Source organism: Pavona decussata, unplaced genomic scaffold (genome assembly GCF_977016875.1).
Source record: "Pavona decussata unplaced genomic scaffold, jaPavDecu1.1 SCAFFOLD_98, whole genome shotgun sequence".
Taxonomy (NCBI): Eukaryota; Metazoa; Cnidaria; class Anthozoa; order Scleractinia; family Agariciidae; genus Pavona; species Pavona decussata.
Genome location: NW_028145514.1, coordinates 3,711,560 through 3,733,189, shown reverse-complemented (window position 1 = coordinate 3,733,189; position 21,630 = coordinate 3,711,560). Strand labels below are relative to the sequence as shown.

The window sequence follows — 21,630 nt, the reverse complement described above, 5'->3', positions numbered from 1 at the left end:
AAAGCGTTACATAATTTACAGCGGGTATTTTTATTTCTGACAACTGCTATCACAATTCACCCACAGGCTGGTTACAAATGCGATTCACGATTTTCCGTTTTCGTTCTTTCAATAAAAGATTATTGCCTCTCATGACATAATTTCAAGGCTAGCCAACGTCATGAAGTCATGCAGTATTCAACTGATCAGTTTTCTCCACTTTTTGTAACTGACGCCACAGTGCCGTGGATTCAACAGAACGGAAATTCTTCTTTTTGCCTGGATTTGTTATTCTATATTCAGATAACTCGCTTGTAGCCTCTACCATTTCTACAGTGTTATTGTGGTGTCGGTATAGTTATGACCTCTTGTACAAAGTCGTAGATGATATAAATAATTCACCTCCCAGTCAGTGTTTCAGTGTCACAGCTTATATCGCCTTATATCGAGCGTAGATATCAGAGAATTACGCCAAGAACATTGTTCACTGCCCTTCATATATCTTGGCTCCTTTATATATTTAGCGCCGTGATTTCCATAATTAAATTCAAGCTTACCTTGTATCCCTTTTCATACATAGTGATATCAAATGTTTTCTTGAATGGTCTACTTACTTTTAGAAGAAATAACTGATGATGATTTTCTCAATTCTACGTTTGGTGACCGAACGTTTGAGGTAGCCGCTTCCTTGAAGAAATTTTAACTTTACAGGTGACTTTAATTAATTTATTTAGATGTGGTACGATTTCATGATCATATCCTTTTGAGTGTCCATAGAAACCCATTTCTTTTATGCAATAAGCATCTATTTTATCCTGCAGAATAATAATACGGTATTAAATTAGTTAGATCACAGTACTTTAATTTGTCAGAGAATCGGCGAACTGCCGAGTTTTACAGTTTTTGCTAAATACCAAATAAACATGGTATCTTCCAAATAAATATCAGATGATCAGTAAGGCTAAGATCTTGTGAATAGTACTGCACTCAGCAGTCAGTTGAATTAAAATAAAGAATCGTAACTATTAGAAAAAATCACAAATGTATGTTAACATTTATGACAGCTCCGATTATCACTGATAAAATACGACAGCATCACTTTTATTACAATTTGCGATAGGTAAGTTTGTTACAAAATTCAACAAGCGTTAAATCAATTCACAGCGCAAATATTAATTGATGACAACTGTTATCACAATTCACAACAGTCCAACTGCAATAGCCTGTGAACAGGCTCCCAACTTGTATTCTCGTCGCCCTGCATGCAAATTGGGAGGCTGTCCACAGGCTAAATTAAAATTAAAAGGCCTTTCAAAATGACGAATAATGGCGTTTTCTTTTCAGAAATATCTTCTCTCGTTCCACAAAGATGCAAGTATTTATTGAGAAAACTGATTACGTCACAAATCGTCTTAACGCAAAGACAAATCACAGAATCAAGAATATGTCGAAAAATATTGAAGTGATGCTGCTCAAACTTGACACCAGTAATGTACCTCTGGTAAAACACAAAATGACACCTATTGCGCTGTTTCCATGGTAGCAATTTGCTTTCGGGTCTATTTCATGTTTAATTGATGCTCTTATTTTTTTTGTCTTAGTCAGACCTATCGTTTACTTTCAATGAGCTGGTGAGAAGACGTAAGGCAATGTGGGCATTTGGTGCGTTTCTAGTAGAACTGCCTGCCTCTCGTTATCTGGTCGAAAATGGAAGTATTTGGTTCATAGCAGAAAGGAACTGGGGCCGAGAGTAATGCCAAAGCAACATCTAAATGGGTGTTATTTTGCGTATTACCTGCCTAACATTATCGGTGCCAAGTTTGAATGGGATCACTTTAAAAGTTCCAGAGATATTCTTGTTTTGTGGTTTATCTTCATGACGAAAAATGTAGATTTTCGCGAGTGTAGGAATAAGATTTTAATAGAATCCGGCAAACTCGCCATTTTCAGCCGATCGCGCGGTGGCGTCGAAATACTGTTAAACATTTTTACGCAGCTTTCGGTCACCACTCAATAATTCTTGAATGAAACAATACATTTTGAAATTCTATGCAAACATAATCCGGAAAACAGAACGGGTAAATCAAAAAACTGAGCGAAACTTTGATAAGATTTTGTTGTTTACAACTCAGTGAACAAGCAAGACGCGGCCAAATTAAAAACGTGAACTTCTGAATTCGGCGAACTTGAGAAAAATACTTTTCTGAACTGCTCTAAACACGTAACGCAACTTTCACTGTGCTATGATTGAAATACAGTCATCGCAAACCTAGAGAACTAATCAACTTAGTACTCGACTTGATAAGTTTTACAAAATCAATCTGATACTACAGACAGAGCAACTCACCGTTCCAACTCACATTCATTGTAGCTGAAACGAAATTTTCACTACACCAGGATGATTCCATTCTCTTTCCTTTCTTTTAGGTAAATGTTGAGAGTTTACCGAACATTTTAGTGAGCGTTTTCCCCCAGAACAACGAGAAAATCGAAGAAAAGATTGCATTGTTGCTTGGGATTAAACTTCGATGCTAAGCGGACGGGCAACGGTAATCCCGAGCAGGCAAGATAGTTTGTCGCTCGGATAGCCAATCACAGCGCGGGATTTGACTCATCTTTCCCGTTCGCGGAGCCAACCATATAATTGTGAGAGATTATCATTCGATGCATTTTATTCTTCCTTTCTATTGGCCGAGAGCAAACCACGTGACCTGCAAATACCTACCTACAAATAATGGTCTGCTCGTGCGCAAAATTATCCAACTGTGTGTTTTGCTGCAAATAACATTCTGCTCATGCGTAATTGAAAACCACGCTATTGTGTGAAAATGACAGACTCCTGAAAGGCAGCGCTTACCGCTTCCCGAAAACAAACTCGTCAGTGATCGAATAATAAAACAATTATTGAACTCGGTTATCGCAAAATATCGTGGTTTGTTAGTGTCTCGCAGATCAATAGTTGATCTGCTTGCCACTGAAAAATCACGATATTTTGATCAACCTCGTCCAATAATTGTTAAATGTGGTCGATTTCTGACAGTGGAATTAGCCAGTAATGATGCAGATGGTAATTTAAAAAATCTCTGATTCTTATGACCTATCCACAATGACAGTTCAATACGATTCCTGAATTCATACGAGACGGCAACTACCTCAACTGGAACTATAAACTACCCTTATTTGAATCGACCACTGTATGTATGTGTTGCAAGATGTATTATAATTGTTTAGCACCTTTCATAATAGAATTGTTTATTAAATAAGCGGAAATAAACTGTGGGAAGAGAAGTGCACATATCTAAATCTTAAATCATGTAGAAAAACGATGAATGACGTGTTCAATAGAACATGGCCACTTTTAGGGAGCAACAAGGGAAAAGGGGAACTGTTGAGTCTTTTTAGGGAACAGCGGCACATTAATTTTCTACCTTGGGAGAACATTCCATCTATCAGAGACCCTTATTACACGAAATTTTTATTGTTTCTCTGGGCTCTCTTCGATAGCCGGTTAACGCTTATCACGCACGATTAAAAATTAATCGAGGTTTTCATCTCGTTTGCTAAAATAGTTTTTAGAGAGACTAGGAAAGCGTTTCAAGGCACCTTAAAGCTTTTAATAAACCTTACAAATCTATGAAATGTGTCGTATCTTCAAGATACGAATCCTGTACGAGTGATGATAGGCGTTCTGTTGGCTAATGTCGGTTTGTGAATCTTTCAGAGTATAAAAGTAATACTTTAATTGAGGATCTGGTGTTTGGTTAAAGCATTTCATGAACCGTCATTTCGTCTATTGGTTTTCTGAGATGTTCTCTAACCATTGGTTTACTCTAGTTGTTCAAAAACTCATTAATAATTCATGATCATACTCTCCTATCAGAGGATGGAAATCAGTCTCGTGCAAGATAGCTAAAGAATGGACATTCTGATTGTCGGTCTCGAGGGAAATCGGTCTTAATACAGAAACAATTGAAAGAACACTGAATTATTAATGAAAATATAAACAATAATGTGCGTATATAGATCACTAATGATCTATGTTGATAGATAACGGTAGTCTATATGTAAAGTTGTATGCCTAGAAATGCACCACTAATGAGATTCATGAACTGTATGATAGCCATCACAAGCTGTCCCCTAACCTTAATTCTCACTAAAACACACATAATTCTGTCAAACACGAAGTCATATGAAAACGACAAAAAGACCTGTTTTATATCAAGTACCCAAATTCAGGATTAGGTGCATTTCTGTACATAAGTGGTAAAGTTAACCTAAGAAAAGTCACATCTAAAACTAACAGTCAAAACATAGTAGAGTCCCCTCTACTAACTATGATGAAAACATCGAAACTTTGTAGCATACTGCTTAACTCGTGGAATGAAACTATCCAAATTAACGTTTTCGTGCTTTGCACTTTTTTTGCGAAAGGCGCGTTTTAGAAGCATTTTGGCTCCAAGTCAGTATCTAAGCCTCAACGACAGCAAAATAACAACCACGTTTTCAAGCTGAATATAATGTACTTTAATTACCGCACAACTTTCATTCCCTATAAGAAAGAATTATCTCATCTAAATCCCTGCGGCATGACTCTCTGCAGCCGGTCAATAAACTCGCAGTTCGTGCTTTTTCAAGTCGGCTGTGCCTCGTCTTTTAGGGTGTATTTTTTTGGGGCTATTTTGGCTATTCTTATTCCGGTTTAGGAATAACAGAATACACGGAATTTCAATTTCGAAAAGAAGGCTCCTAAAATCTGGAAACGGAAAACCATTGGCGGATGTGACCTGAGAACTACTATGTCTAGCTATTTAGCGGATTTCCCACCAAAAATTTCCCAAAAGAACGCGTATTCCCAACATTTGGAGGCAATGACTCAATTTTCTGGTCTAGTGTTGTTTTGAGCTTTTGCGCAGATGAGAAGTCAATATCTTTCGCCCTTGCGTATGGTACTTCATTCACATACGTGGGTAGAATCCATGTGCACTTCACTTGAGTACATGCGAGCTTTCCTTTGATCCGTGTTATGGCTTCGGTGTAGAACAGAGCACTCGCTACATGGGAGCAGGTTTTACCCAGTCCTGCTTTGCAGTCTAAGCGATGCGCCGCGACAATGGTTCCATCTTTCTCCGTGATGATCCAAATATTCACTAGTGGATCGCTCATGACCTGCGCATGTCGGACTTTGGCCCCAACAACAAACTTGTCCGCGATTTCCTTTCCTTTAACTGACGCGACAAAGCCAGAAACCATTTGGTTGTACGCCTGCAAACTTTTGAAGGCCTTAAATTGCTTATTTGTATAATGGCTTGTCTCTAGAACTAAGTAGGAGAGCAAGTCCGAGACTCCTGTTGGAGGCACACATTCCGGACTGAACTGCTCGCTCGGTAAAGCCGCCGGATCCACTCCCACCACAGAAATCTTCTTCAAATATCTTTCTTTGACGCGGTTTTCTAGGCCTTTAATATAGCTCGAGAACACTGGTATCCTTTGCAGAAATATCCTCTGGAAATTCTGGGTTTTGGACTTCGGAAATATCCATTAAAAGTTAAATTATTTGCAGGCGAGCGCGAAGGTCCATATAGAGATGGCCTACATTTGCATGAAATTTCAAACCTCCGATGAGCACCAACATGGCGGGCGCCTAATTTGCATAAATTTGTGACGTCAGCTGAAAACCAAGAATTCCGAGTAAACAGTATTACTTCCATAGATATTCCGTTCATTACGAAAACGGAATAGCTCCCAAAAGAACACAAATACCGTCTATTCCGAGTATTCCTATTCCGGAATGGTCCCAAAAAAATGCGCCTTTAAACTTGATAAAGCAATCCTGCTCCTTTATTAAACTCTCATCGATTTTGACAAGAAGGCCGAGAAAGAGATTTCACGTTGAGGATTATCGGTGCTATGAATAGTGAGGTAAAAGCGTTGTAATACTTATGAAAATGATAATTCTGGGAAGTAAAATTTAATAGAAATATGAAACGTTTTGTCTGATAAAAAAGTGACTCAGCAGAACCTTCATAAATTTCTTGGATCTTGTGTCTTGTGGGACCCTTATGTTTGCGTCCATCAGCTCAATAAATTTGTATTGATAAACGTGAAACTTAAATGATATTGTATGTATCTTCGGTGTTTGTTTGGTATAGAGTTTACTTGTTAGTTGTCAGGCTGTTGTTAAATTCAACTTGAATGTTGTGCTGAATTTTACGGAGCCGTCACAGGCGTTCGCTCTAGAAACCAAAAATTCCTTGAAACTCGAAAAATTTAAACTATCCGATCAAGCGGGCTCAGGTTTAAGGACAAGTACGTGAAGTTCTTCCAAAGCACAACAAATGATCTAAATCTATTTGTCAAATGATCGGAGCGGTATCAGGATACTGTCTCTTCTATCTCTAACTTGTCCTAATTGCGTCCATATTTTGGCCTTTTTGGATAACAAAATATCGCTGCCTCCTTACTGGGTGAGCTTTGATGTTATTTTGAGGCCTGGTAACAAATGATTATTAAATGTCAAATTGGCTGTGTATGTTTAAATTGCTGGTGACATCCAAGACTTCCGTAACATCTGCTTTAGGCGAAGATACAAACCGTTCAATAAATTCCGAACAACTGAAGTAACTTGTTGTATTGTTCTTCCTCTTCTTGAAATCGAACATTTACGATAAAATTACACTTTTTGCATCTCCTGTCCGCCATCAGAAACCCAGCCGCCATTTTTTAATAAAAAATTATCCGAATTTATGCAAAGTGAGGTGCATCAGAAGCAGGTGTACTGAAATTTTGGAAAAAAAAAGACAGAAAATTAAAAGCCCGTATTTTATAGTTTTTAAACATTATTCTTGGCTATCTTTTAGTAACTCTTATTCATTCAAGGTTTTGTTAATTTCTTATTTATTAGCATTTTATTTTTTGGTTTTGTTATCAATCGTTTGTTTCTTGTTCGGATATATTAGCATATTTAATTGCTACTCTTTAAATCGAAATGGAAATAAAATAACTCACCTACCCACACCTGCGTCGGTTTTCTTGAAAAACACCACCTCAATTAAGAAAAAAACAGTAGAAAGATGGCCCGTTTTCAGTTGATCTATTGGTTTGACAGTGATGTCATTAAAGCCTTGCTATTGGCTTGATAAACATTCAATAAACATAAAAGTCACTTTCCTAAATTAAAAGGTAGAATAACTTTTACTATGGTGTTTGTTTGGTAAAGAGTTTACTTGTCAGTTTTTGTTCAATTCAACTTGAACGTTGTGCTAAATTTAAACCTTTGACCCTTGAAGCCAGAAAAAAACTTCGAAGAAATTAAATAATCCGAAGCGGATTCAGGTTTTAGTATAAGTATGTGAGGGTCTTGCAACACAAAAGAATTGATTGAAGTCTATTTTTTCAAACGACGGTATCAGCATACTGTTTCTTCTATCTCTAGTTGGTCCTAATTTAAGCGTCCATATTTTAGCATTTTTTTTATAACATATAGATAAAGAAAATGTCAATCAGCTCTAAAATTGTAGTTGTTGATGACATCCAAGACATCTGTAACCGTCCGGCCTTTATGCAAAGGCGGACACGGCTTTTACTGAATAGATTCAAAGAACTGTAGTTCCTTTTTGCGTTGAATTGAAGCAAAGTTGCAGCCGTCGAAGTCGAGGTGAACGATACAGAGGACCCAAGGGAATTGGATGAATCCGATGATTGGCCAAGTCTAGAGCCACCGTATCATTCAACCATCCGCGCTCCTCAAAACGAATCGTGTTTTGTCCAAAATACTAAAACGTAAGTTAAACTTTCGCTTTGCATATTGAACTTGGAAAGTGACTGCACATCTGGAATTTTTTATGAACACTGTTTTGTTAGAACGTTCTATAAAATGAACGAAGCTGAAGAATTCTCTTCCACGTACATTGTTAATATCATTTTCAACGCTTTCTTATGTTATAACGCGATCATGTTGAACACTATCACAATCCACGCCATAAGAAAAACTTCATCGTTACCAAAGCCTTTGAAAACATTGCTGCTGAGTCTGGCTGTTTCTGATCTTAGTGTTGGGCTACTGGTTCACCCTTTGTACATCGCATATCTTGCCATGGGTCTAGAGCTAAACACTGAAAATAACTCAACTCACAGGAACACGTACATCTCATTTTGGATCACTGGAGGGTTTTTATCCTGGACTTCGTTCTTTGGTGTAGTGGCGCTAGCTGTTGACAGATTCTTGGCCATTCATCTTCATCTCAGATATCAGGAGTGTGTCACTCGCAAGCGTGTTGTTGCTGTGGTGATCTTAATAATGGTAATAAGCGCATTTCTTTCGTCTGTTCCTTGGTGGACGCCAGAAAGCTTCAGACAAATTTATACCTCTATTAATATTTTCTGTTTCCTAGTTCTTGCCATTCTGTACTGCAAGATCTATTTAATTGTTCGACGCCACAGAAACGAAATTCAATTCCTACAAGTGCACCAGGAAGACGAAGGACAGAATCGGGAAATGATGGCAAATGTTGCGAGGCTCGTGAAATTAGCGGTTGGTACGTTTTACGTATATTTGGTGTTTTTGGTTTGTTGTTTACCAATCACCTGCCTTAGTATTGTTGAGATCATCTCTGGGCCTAGCACAACTACAAGACACATTCTTTATTGCTCTTGGACGATGATGTTTCTAAAGACACTCTGTCATCAACATAATGCAAAATATCTTTCGTTGTTAAATTAATTCATTTCTCTGTTTCGAAAATTTTCATTTACTTTTATTTTGTTCAAAAAAAATTATTACTTTTGCTAGAGGAAAGATGACACCTTTTGAAAATGGTAACGCCAGGGTTCGCATTCGTGTTTTAGGAGACTTTATTCTTTATTTGGGGACTATATAGGTCTTAAAGGGGGTCTTAAATTGTTGAAATCAGTAGCAAAACATACAGACGGGACTTGTGACCAGAGGGATTTCGCGCTGAAAAATCTGAAAAATCCATGTTGTCCAGTTCTCTGTACAATAAGAAGGGCAGTTCGGCCTACTTTTACGGTGCATTCAATGAGTATTAATCAGTATCGCTCTGTTTACTGTGGTTATTTTGCGAGTTACGTTATTGCTTCGCCTACTTGCATAAACAAACACAGCAACAGGCCATAGTGCCTTCGACCGCGTCTTGATGATGAGGTGAATTTTAATTTTTCCCAAGGTGCACTTGATCGTAGTGTGCGAATAAAGATTGTATTGTCACGTTACCGTTGCGTTACAGCTTATGTATTTTCGATCTATATTGGGAGATTCCCGGATGATAGTGTGCTTTCGTAGTTGCTCTCTAACAAGGAATCTGGCCTGTATTCGTTCTTCCCCGATCTTGCTTAGCAAAGCAGTATAGATAAACAAATGAAGTTATTTTAATGGTTCAGTTGGGGGACCGAGTGTACTGAGCCGAAGCTGTCGAACACACGAAAGCGGTCAAAGGACATACTTCACTTCTACTAGAAAGGTAAGTCACACCTATCAAAGATAATGACATTATGAGGCGATTTTGGCGGAAAGCAATCGAAGCAAAATACCGCGCACGTGTTTCAACATGCTCCGCATTAGTGACTGACATTAGTGGCTTCAAAAATCGTTACACAAAGGCAAGCAAGACGGTGAGAGACCTCGAAGAGATCGTCGAGTTCAATGACGAATTCGATATATAACAATATCAACGATGTTGACTCTGAAAAAAGAGCTACCATTATATTAGAAGGGAGATTAATATTTACCGGCTGGCATTAAAGAAGGAGCAACAGAGTCCCAAGACAACAGCGGAAAGGCCGCTGACATCTGCCAACAGAATCAAGAAAAACAAAGGCCTGGGTGGACAGTTGATTCGAAGTGATGTTGTCTTTTGTCATTCCTCTGTGGCCATGGTTTCCTGATGTCTCCTTCTTCTTCGCTGCTCGCGCTGAGTTTCGTTGTTTAATCTCCCTTGGCGCATCTGTCTTGTCCCTTGTATGTCCTCCTGTAGTTCATTTGCGTCACAATTTGGTCGTGTTTTACCAATATAGTAAACATTTTTTGCTGCTCCATGAATCTAGGAACACTTAAGGAGATTGTTTATTATTAAATTCCTGGATGAAAAGCGTAATATCAGTAACCCGCGTGGCTAAATCGAGTTTCCACGAGTTCATCGAGTTGGTAAGACCAAAAACAATGTCCTAGACCGATTCTTGCACGATTCATCCGTTTAATATGCTGAATGAAAATTGAAGACGTATTAAAAAGACCGCATTCGTAAACATGCAAAGTAAGGTCTCTCGGTGTATTTGATGTTTGATGTAATATATCAAACACAAAAATTAAAAATTAAAATTAAAATGAGTTTGAGAAGTTTGGTTGAAATGTAATGTATGTAAATGTAATGTAATGTAATGTAAATGATGAATTTTGATGTTTGGTTGAAATGTAATATGCTGTCGGTCAATCTACAAAAAAACAATTGCATTATCTTTAAATGTAGACAGAAGAAACTACAATTTTACCGAAGACCTTTGGAAACCAGTCTCTGAACCAAGCTAATCTTACCAAATTCAGAGGTGTCTATGTTGCTAGACATCTAACCTGGAAGCATCACATCAGCTTTGTATGTAAACAAATTTCCAAGTCAGTGGGTATCATATTCAGGTCCCGATTTTTACTTATCTTCAAAACAAAACTAACTTTGTACTACGCGCTAATTTATCACATACTGTAACTCCTCCTGGTCGTTCACATATGTGTCTAACCTAAATAGAATATTTTACTTGGAAAAGCGCGTTGTGCGATCCATTGCCAATTCAGATTATCGAGCACACTCTGCTCCCCTATTTGCTAAATTGGGTATCTTAGACATTTTTCAAGTTAATTAATTTCAAATAGCCAAATTTACGTTTTATTATCAAAATCAATTATTACGTGCCTCCAATGTTTCTGAATTTGTTTTTAGCAAGTAGCCAAGTGCATAATTATGGCACCAGAACAGCCAACCACTATCGATCGCATTCCTGTCGCACAAATCTTAAGCAATTTACAGTCCTTTACCAAGGTCCCAAAATCTGGAACTCTCTTCCAATATAAATGTTGCACTTTTTATTTGTAAAATAATGAATTGACCAAGCAGCACTTACGCATCACCATATTTTCTATTTATTAATGTCAGCCGAGGTGGCCTCTTTTATAAGCCTGGTGACTTCTTGAGGTCTCCTCGCCATCGATATCATTGTAATGTCCAGCTCAAATGTCGGTCTAAACATAAACCTTAGCCTGGGTTAATTTAACAGACAGCGATGCTAGGGACACCAAACGAGAAGTAATCTAGATAAAACGAGTGCGAGTGTTCCAAACACCAAGAAACCTGAAACAGATGAAAGCATAACGCGAAGGCGGAGTGCTTTCATTGGCCGTTTTGTATACTGGAGGATACGTTTTAGGTTGATTGCACGTGTAACTTTCGTCATGGTGGCCATACTGGTGGTATGGAACAATAAGATTTTTCTCTTCTTGGAGTTAACTTCCATTATAATGATTTCATCGGTCATTGCGGCGTATTTTGCAAGCTAAAATGGAGAATTCAGCGGGCTAAAATATATTTTAGCCCACCGCTCTAAGCAAATGAGAAACAAGAAAATAACGTAGCCAACCAATCAGAACTGGAAACCATTCAACTCTTCGCGGATCTGTTCGCGCCGTTTTCTTGCTTGTTTGACTGGAAGCGCTGCTATCTGCAAAAAAAATTGTTTTGAGCTACAAAATGACTGAAAAACCTATAGAAGAAGTAAATTCTCAGTCGTCCCAGCTAGCTAGAGAAGAGGACTTACAGAAACTCGTGGGCGATGATGGAAATAATGCCTGTAGTAGCTCCATGGCCGGCGGCGAGGTAAACAGTTTGTCTTCGTCGAGCGAAGCCCGCTCAGTTTAGCACTTGCAAGTGACCATGTCTTCGCTGTTTACAAAATTATGTTATTTTCCCTTTGAAAACTTAAAAGCAAATATTTTTTCGACAAATTTTGCGGTGTTCTGTCGAAGTTTAAAGCTTGTACAATGAAATAACTATAAAATAAACGCCGACGCAACGCTGGCAGCGTTCAAGATATCTCTTACTGTACTGCGGTCTTTGATTCCTTTCTGAATGCCTTCTGAAATTATTATTATAATAGTAATAGAGTTAATGTTTTTGGGCGTAAATATGTTTTTAGCCCTTCTCAGAACTCATTTTAGCCCTCGCCTGCGGCTCTGGCTAAAATGAGCCTGAGTCGGGCCAAAAACATATTTACGCCCGCGAACATCAACTCTATTGTTGTATTTTAATTTTATGTAAACTATGTGAGCAAATTTCCTTTTGTTTTTATTACCAACATTAAGTAAACTGCTTTACATGAGAGTCGTGTTTGATTAAGCTATTACATTAAAAGAAGCCGCTGCAGCCAGCATGGAAAGATGCTAGAGATCCTGCCTGCCGTAAGTGAGTTTGTAAACTGTTCCATAACACCGCACCACTATACCTGAAACTGTTCTTAAAAAAATTGGTACGGGGAAGGGGGTCACCAAGTTTATCTTCAGTGTTGCAAAGAGAATAGCCAGTAATGGTGCTACGCTCGACAAATCTAGATCGAAGATAATCAGGAGCGAGCCCTTTTAGAGATTTATACACCATGCAAGCTTTTTGTATCTGGCACTGAGATTCAAGCTTTCTCCAATGCAACACTTGAAAAAGGTATTCAGTACTGGTGTCAAAGGCAGCGGAGGTCAGGAATCTAGCAGCACGGTTTTGTAGCTTTTGGAGTTTATTGGCGAGCGTTTTATCACAGTTACCTCAGACAACGTTACAGTAATCGAAATAAGGTTTCACCAGAGAATTGTAAATAAATCACAGCGTTCTGTGAGGAACAATAGGTCGAATGCGCTTCAGGGCCCCAATACCAGAAGCAATCTTCTTAGATAGATTCTCGATGTGAACATTCGAAGTCAAATTTTCGTCTATGTAAATACCAAGAGATTTGGTGCTGGGCATCTGGCTTATCTGGGCTCCGCCAATTTTTAGAGAGGGAGACTGATAGACAAACGATCTAAGCCTTTGCCGAGAACCAATTAACATGAATTCAGTTTTAGATTTATTTAGTGTAAGCTTATTAGCTATAAGCCACTCACCTGACTCACTGACGCTGGCAAGGTCTTTATTGAGATTAAGTTCAATACTGTCAGCACTATTACCTGCAAGCGTCAAGTGAGTTTCATCGGCATACATTCGAGGCTGTGAGTGCGAGAGACAATTCGGTAGATCATTAATCTAATGCATAAGAGAAAAAGGAACGATCCCAGTTTTGTCCCCTGAGGGGTGCCGCAGGACAATACACAATTGTTGGAAAGGGAGCCATTTAGGAAACATTTTTGATTGTGTTCAGATAAGTACGATTTAAACCACTCAATTGAGACGCCTCCTATGCTATACACAGTCAGCTTAGAAATCAGAATGCTGTGATCCACCGTATCGAGATCCAAGAATACTACGGCGTTCACGTTCCCCTGATTTATATTATATGCCCAATCATCAGTTGCCTCAAGTAATGAGGTAACTATGAGTGGAGCGACCGGAAGCCTGACTGGTGAGAGGAGAGTAGATTATTATCCATTAGGAAGGCATAAAGTTGATCATAAATATCCTTTCAAAGACTTTTGCAACCACTGGAATAATAGAAATGGGACGGTAATTGTCTACGTCAATACGGTCTCCCTGTTTGAAGACTGGTACTACTTTTGAGCACTTCCATTCTTCAGGAAAGATACCAGTTGTTATAGAAGTATTAAAAATCAAACAAAGGGAATCAGCAGTAAGGTCGGCACAAATGCGAAGAGGTTTAGCAGAAACTCAGGCATATTAAGGCACGGCCAAAAGCTTAATTTGCATAAAAACAGAAAACAATCATAACATTTCGTACATTAAACAAAAAAATGTCAAACTTGGCAGTTATATAAAACTTGAAGATCTTAACTGATTTTTCCTTCAAAGTGACGAGCATTTTGGTCACGTGACCTGTAAATGATCATTGATTGTTAAAGATCTTATAAGCCAAATGGGGTATATAAAATGAAATAGAATTAAATCTCCTTTGGTGTCATACGTTTACATATCAAAGGCTTGAGATGAATTAGCCTTGTTTGCGTCTCCTCATTAAATAACAGTCCTGCTATTAAGGGAAATAGGTCACGTGACATTAGAAATGACTTAATAACTTCTAATAGGAATGACATGTACCAGCACACAAGGCTAATTAATATTAAACTTTCAAAGTGTAATAGTATGACACCCGAAAAGATTTCATTATAGTTTGTTTTATATACCCCGTTTTACTTTAAAGATTTTAGACGTTAATCATCATTTCATGGTCACGTGACCAAATTGTTCCAAACTTTAATGCAAGAATCAGTTAAGGTCATCAACTTTTATCTAACTGCCAAGTTTGACATTTCTTTGTTCAATCTACGAAATGTTATGATTGTTTTCTGATTTTATGCAAATTAGGCTTTTGGCCGTGCCTTAATATGCCTGAGAATCTTATCCAATCCAGTTGCTTTGGATTTACTTAGTTTAGATAAAAGGGAAAGAACTTTAGAGCGATTGGTTGGCATGAACTCAAAATTAGCGCTATCAGGCGAGGGTTGCTCATATAATGGAGATGTGTGCGACTATTTTTATAAAGAGGTATTTCATTCAGTCTCATTAGCAAGTCTTGGTCCCACAGTGGCGAAATGATTATTAAATGCTATGGCTAATTCTTGTGAATTACAAATGGATTCACCGTTTCGTTTAATTTCTTTTATGGATGGACCATTAGATTTCCGAGAAGTGAGATCGTAAACAACTCGCCAAGTCATCCGTGAATTCCCTTCGTTATCATGAAGAGCATTAGTGTAATACGATTTCTTAGCTTGTCTAATTGCATTATTTACAGAATTACGAATTTGTTTATAGTTCAACCAAGCCACAGGATCATTGGATCGCGTTGCGTTCAACTTCGCTATGTCTCTTTTATGCATACGCTGTTTCAAGTAAGGCGTAACCCAAGGCGATTTCAAGGCTCTAACACGTTTTGAGCGCAAAGGAGCATGTTTATCAACAATGCTAAGAAAACTGTTTTTCCAATCATGCCACATGTCATTGGGATTATCGAACATTTTTAAACTGTCTCAATTCTGAGAAAAGATGTCGTTACGGAATTCAGTTAGGTTAAAGCTTTTAAATTTCCTATAAGTCACAGATGAGTGGTCCCTGGAGTGCACACCGGTAGAAAGTTTACGATAAACGTAAACAAGGCTATTGTCACTGATGCTGATGGGGTACACACCAGAGCAAGATACTCTATCTGGACAGTTAGTAAATCAATTAAAGTTGACTTTGAGAGAGAAACTCGAGTTGGTTCATTTATGAGTTGATGTAAGCTAAAACAAAAATGTGCATGCTTATAAATTACGATCGATTATTTCTCAACGTTTTTACCTCAAATCCTTAGATATGCTGAGAGGTTCCAAGACACCACCTATTAAAAGGGCCCTTTTGGATATAGAAAGAGAAGCCAGCTTAGAGCTAAATTTTATCGAGGGCTTAGGCTTTCTTGCTCTGCCGTTTGCCCTCAAAACGGGCGGAATTGTTGTCATGGTGGCATTTTTTATAATACCAATTTGTTTATGGTATACGGGAAAACTTCTCATTGAGTGTTTTTACGACAAGGACGAAAAGGAAAGAAGAGTAAGAGCGAGATCAACGTTCAAAGAACTGGGAGAGGTTCTGTCTCACAGATACGGAGGATACATAGTAACAGTCTTTGTGCAGTTGGATTTGTACCTGGCTCCAGTTTCCTATCTTATTCTCTGTGGATCACTTATGAGTCACGCCCTCCCCTCAGTACCCCTCACAGTTATCGCGTGGACGTGCATTGCAGGAGTTGCGGTTTTTCCAACAACGTTTCTGAAATCCTTGTCAGACATCGCCTGGTTAAGTGTCGTTAGTGTTATCGCATTAATCTCAGTCTTGATCTCTGTTCTTTGGTATGGGGCCAAACACATGGCCGAGTGGGATCTGGACACTATCCTGTTTTGGGACAGTGAAGGTGTCAGCATTGGTCTTTCGATTTTAATTTACGGTTACGGCGCGCTTCCAATTTTGCCATCAGTTGAAGAGAGCATGCGTGAAAAACACAAATTCACCTTAGCTCTTGCTCTAGCATATGCTTTAACTATGGTGATAAAAGTCGTTTTTTTCTGTCTTTGCGTTCCTTTCCTTTGGATCCGACACAAATCAAGTTATCCTTAACAATCTACCCGAAGGCCCCTTGCGCATAAGTAACAGTTTCATTTTTGTTATTTTCTGTGTTCTTTCGTACGCCCTGCCTCTTTATCCAGTGTTTGATTTTCTCCAAACATTTACAGCGATTGAGACAGTCTCTTCTAGAATGCCGATATTGGGCCCATTACTGATTCGCATCATTGTGGTTCTGTCGACAATTTTGATTGCAATTCTAGTTCCAAAGTTTGCTTTAGTTGTCTCTTTCGCTGGGAGCGTGTTCGCCTCATTTTTTACCTTCATATTCCCGTGTGCTGTTCACCTTAAATTAAAGTTCAGAAAGCTAAAAAGATACGAAGTTTGCTTGGACATCCTGCTGATCTTTATTGGCGCCGTTGCTTTCATATTTGGAGTGATTTATTCAGTGAGGGCCCTTATTATGGATTAATATAATTTCTCCATTTTATAAATGCCTGTGCAAGAGGTAAAATTCGTATGAAGACTGTGGCTTAAAACCAGGAACACCTCAAATAGTGATTAGAAACGTGTGTGAGAACATATTTTCACGGGAAAAGGGCGCGGAGTTGGTGATGCGTCAGAAATGAATTCAAATGCACGTGTTGAACGAGTACGTTTTTTCCCTTCCCGGTGTTCTTTAAATGAACTTTGTTACCCTAGGCGCATGCGCGTGTTGATAAGAAGTACTTTGAAATCGTTGGCCCAACTTTTTCAGATACCGTCGGAGAGTTCAGAAAGCTGTTTTCATGTTTGAATCGCGTTCACCTTAGTGACCTTAGGAAAGTTAGCTGAATATTTTGTTTACAAACGTTCTTTAGTAATTACAGAACCTGTTTGATGCGATATTTTTGAAAGCTTTTGCAATGGAGGAAAAGCAAAAATCCCGCGACGAGTTGTATGCAAGTTAGTCTCAACCGGACTCTACTACGGGTGTATTTCCATCTTCTTTGTTCGTCATTATTTTTAACGTTCCTTTAATCCTTTTCTTCTTAACGAACGAATTGTCAAGTAAAGGAATCAGCGAGAACACAAAACCATTGTTTTGTAGTTTCGTTTAATAAATAATATTTTTCAAAGTGTAACTGGCGATTGTTTATTATCAACATTTGTACAGTAACGGGGTTATCGCTCCATGTAACGTAGACATGATATGGCTTTAGTATGTTGGTCCTATCAGAATCATGAGGTACCTGATCGTATTGTTCTAAGCCTACAATCTTTTAACAGTGATAACCTCCAGCATCGCCTTTCCCCCAAATAGATAGCCTGCGAGGAAGCTCTCTTGGGGTGGATCCCCCTTCCCCCTCCCGCCCCCCGCCCCCAAGAGAGCTTTGCTCGCAGGCTACCAAATAGATAGATACAGATATATAGTGAGGCAATAAGTAACCACCAGATAGAATTGCATTTCTTGCAGTTAGAATGAAATACAGGGGAAAACGACATTTGTATTACGAATGCTTTTTTATAATTTTATAATCCCCGGGCTTTAATCCTTACGTTTTCACCTTTCGTTTAGAGACAGAAACCATTTGTACAGTCCTAATATGTATGTGACGCCGGGTCAATGACGGACCGTAATTTTTGGTATGATCTAGACCCGGTGGGCGGGAGGTTACTCTCTTATGTGACCTTAACGGGGACGTGCGGCCTGATAGGGTATGGTTTAATTTTCCGGGTGTTTTGTCTTAAACGGGTATCTATTTCATCACTTTTTGTCTTAAACAGGGTATCCCTACATGACCTAATGGCTTAAACAGATTGTGATTGCCAATGCATTAAAATACAGTAAGAAACTAGTGTATTCTTATTTCATTCTAGTCTTAAACAGGGTGTGATTTTGGGTTAAATGTCTTAGAAAGGGCCTGAAAATTTTGAATTCTGTCTTAAACGGGATAGGGAAATCGGAAAATTGTTTCAACCTCGTCAATTCCCAGGGTCTTTCATCTTCCCGCCCAAGCGAGAGAGGAGAAGATGAGAGACCCTGGGAACGAGGTTGGAATTGTGTCTTAAACAGGGTCAGGGTTTGAACGCCCGGGCCGCACCTCCCTACCCAAGCATCTGTTGAGTACCCCCCCCCCCCCCCCCGGATCTAGAGTAACGTTACGCATCACGCGTATGTTTATATCCTTGTACGTTTTTCAATGTTTCGCTGTTAATATTTTTAAATGAAATTCAGGGGAAAGCATTTGTTATTCAACTTTCATTAGAAGACAGAAACCGTTTCTAAATTGATTGTTTTTCTGTAGTAAACGTGAGACATCTTTATCTATCTTGGCCCGCGAGGTCATAGACTGATTTACTTGCCAAATTTTCGGTTAAACAAAACTAACCTTGAGGCACTCAGGTTAGCCTAAAAAACACTCCGGTTAGCCTAAAGAGCACTCCAGTTAGCCTAAATAACACTTAGGTTAGCTTAAATAGCTCTCCGGTTAGCTTAACGGTTAGCAGTATATGTTGGGGTTGTTCATGCCTCGCATGCCTCGCGTGTTTTGTTCATGCTTTGCACGTCTGGCTCGCATATTGTAAACAGTCCTCACGGCCCGAGAACAAAGAACGCAACCGGGAAATTAAAGAATTTGATAACACGACAGAAAACGGAACTCCTACCAGCCGAGTACAAAAAAACGAGACCGAGAACAATAATTCGTGGCCCGCAGTCTTATCTCTCGGCTCATCGCGACCCCAAAAAGAAAAAAGAATTTGATAATATAATGCTACCGAAACCTTAACTCGGTCCTCCTTACTGCCCGAGTTATATAAGAATATGTCTTGATAATGAGGAACGTACAGTCATGGCAAAATTGTCTTGCCATAACAACAATTTCTGGCATGAAGGTCTCTCTCTCCTTTTCGTAATCGACCATACACCGTATTTGACACCCTCCCCCCCCGTCCCCCTCCACCCTCCATGAATCAAAGTCTCTGTAACATTTTTGCTCTTTCGGGGTTGTTTTCATCTGTGGCACTAACGAGAACAATTAAACAAAACGGTTTCTCGAGCGTTCCCAAATCGTTGGTGACCTTTTAAAGATACATTTGTTTAAGCTTATACAGATAGGTCTGTTCGGATGATTGAGCTAAATCTTAGAAAACGGAATTTTATTCCCAGAATTTACTACCTATTAATGCCTTTACGAAAATGCTCGAATTTACATCTCTGCAAGGGTTATATCTTATGTGCTTTTCACTTAGGTTTGTTCAGTTTGTTGTTACACATTTAGGGTCCCACCCCCAAAATGCATTAAGGTCACAGTTAGTTTGCTTTGTTTTATTGTACTTTAGTTGTTGATTTCGTTACGTTGTAATACTTAATTTTCAGTTTACGAGTGTCATCGATGAGCGATTTTGTTGGCTCGAAATAAACAAGTTTTGGAACTTCCATTGCCTTCAAAATGATCTATGCCTCCGTAAAGTTCTTTCTCAATCTCCATGACACGTCTCTTGTCGTACTGGACAGTCGTTGGATTCTACAATGTGGTCTTCCACTCAAAATTTGAAAAATTTCCCTATTTGTTGTACACTAATTTTTTTTGTACCAATGGCCAGATCATCACTTGGTGATACTAATGACAACTTTGATTGACATGCTGTTGCTACGGTAACCATGCTATGGACCCCCGACAGTGAAAACAACGGTAGTTGCCTTAAATAGAATATCTCAAAAAGTACTGAACATTTTCACATGAAATAAACACTTGTACACTTTTTGATAACAGTTCTATGCTGTTAACCTCTAAATCCAAACACTTTAGATGTCTAAAGTTGTTTATCTAGTTATTTTTTCTCAGTTTTGGAAAAATATAAAGCATCAAGATAATTAAACAATAAAGAGAGTGTCATATGAAAAGATATCAAGCCATTTTTGAGGTTCACAGCATAAACCTACGTTATAAAAACTAATTGTTCAAGTTTGGTATCAATCAGGGAAATACTTTTTAAGATATTCTTCTAGCATTTAGCTATATTCTGAAAATTGCGCAATCGAGAAAATCAATCTCAAAAGTTCCAGTTAAGTATTAAACAAAGGTCCTTTGTGAATACAAGCTGTGTCTACTGCTATTACATGGCAGGGTAGGGACTGTCCTCAGCCAGTCATGCAAAATTCTCCAAGAGAGATTCCAAGCTTGCCAAATACTTTGACACAAGCCTTTGAGCCAATGTTAAAATGGGCTATAGCATCATAAATGCCCAGTTGGAAACCTTCGGCACCCACAAAAACATCTTTAGATACACGCTCCCAAAACATTCCATTTAGGGACTCATTTTGGTTTTGAGATTTGCCATCCAGGCATCTGCTGAGAAGGTCGTCCTCACTTAAGCTGGCATAAATCGTTTTAGTTCAACAATTATGTCTAGAGACAAACCAGGACCAGGTTTGAAAAAATTTGTTTTGTTAGCTCTGTCCCTCGTAAACCCACACCAGCTGTCTGTTTCTTCTAGGCAATATTGCAGGTGCAAATTCCTATCTGCTGAAGAGGCACAATGAAAAAGGCTGGCTAAAATTGCTTTCTTCATGGCAGGTAGGTTGCCTGAATTGCTCCTGATGGCAATTCCATAATAATTTTGCAGCTTATCAATCATTGCATCTGTCAATCTTCCTTTTCCACCCAACCCTTTTTTCTCTTTTTTCAGCTTTCGTAAAGCAGTTCCTAGTCTCTTCTGCACATGTCCAACACATTCTTTCTTCTGAACCTCAACATCAAACACTTATTAGCTGTCTTGAACCAAGTTAAAGCTCTTGCTATCCCCATTTTCATAATATTCATTGTACATAATCTTTTGCTTATTTAAAGACCGGGAGAAGATCCTCAAGGCACCCTCACGTTCCATAGATGGAGCAGAGCCCTTGTAATTAGCTTTACAAGTGGCCTCGTGGTCTGCTCTCCAAGCAGCATTTTATTTCCTTTTTTGTTCTCATAAACAATAAAATAAAATGTGCTAAGGTGGCATTGGCAGCTACAGGTAGGTTAAACTAAATCAAACAGCTCTGTTTGCCACAGAGGCATTTTGATAGTATCCTTTACAGTGCCAAACAGTCTTTCATAGAGTCAGAGACGTTCCCCACACTACTAAAAAAAAAATGAGACCTGCCATTGGAGCTTTTGCTATTCCATTTGAAACTTTAAAATGTGAAAAAATGTTTTGTACTTAGATCTATAGCTTAAAGCAAATTTATTTACACTTCCAAAATTTAAAAATTGTTATAAAATAGAATGAGTAATAAAATAAATATTAAAAAACAAATTCAGATGTCTTAAAAACTGTCTAAGAAGCATCAATTAAAATACTCAAGGACAAGACCAACTAAAATTAGTAACAGACTTGAATACAAAAGAACTAGAACCTTTCAATTCTA

General features: G+C 38.5%; 2 protein-coding genes and 2 pseudogenes across 2 annotated transcripts in view; 2 read left to right on the top strand and 2 right to left on the bottom strand.

Moving 5' to 3' along the window:
• Window positions 1-4,779: 4,779 nt before the first annotated feature.
• On the bottom strand, window positions 4,780-8,208 carry LOC146472739 (uncharacterized). Its single transcript, XM_085119242.1, has 3 exons — window positions 8,111-8,208; window positions 6,441-6,468; window positions 4,780-5,502 (listed from the first exon to the last, which is right to left on the bottom strand). The coding sequence occupies exons 1-3, from the start codon at window positions 8,206-8,208 to the stop codon at window positions 4,780-4,782; spliced, it is 849 nt and encodes a 282-aa protein (XP_084975368.1).
• A 996-nt stretch (window positions 8,209-9,204) lies between these two features.
• The window catches only part of LOC146472735 (vesicular inhibitory amino acid transporter-like), a 30,524-nt gene continuing 18,098 nt past the window's right edge, over window positions 9,205-21,630 (top strand). Inside the window, exon 1 of the mRNA XM_085119454.1 lies at window positions 9,205-9,455. The gene's annotated coding sequence lies outside the window, so the exon portion shown is untranslated. The remainder of the gene's footprint in view (window positions 9,456-21,630) is intronic.
• Window positions 12,341-13,313, bottom strand: LOC146472738 (uncharacterized; annotated as a pseudogene).
• LOC146472737 (vesicular inhibitory amino acid transporter-like) lies at window positions 15,489-17,356 on the top strand (annotated as a pseudogene).

Bases quoted from the DNA above. Each gene is read 5' to 3' on its own strand.
- LOC146472739 (XM_085119242.1), bottom strand. From the start codon at position 8,208: ATGGCCAAGAATCTGTCAACAGCTAGCGCCACTACACCAAAGAACGAA. The intron at 6,469-8,110 runs GTGAGTTGAGTT...ATTTGTTACCAG, and splicing joins AATGAGATGTACGTGTTCCT to GCCTCAAAATAACATCAAAG. The intron at 5,503-6,440 runs GTAAGGAGGCAG...ATATTTCCGAAG, and splicing joins ATAACATCAAAGCTCACCCA to TCCAAAACCCAGAATTTCCA.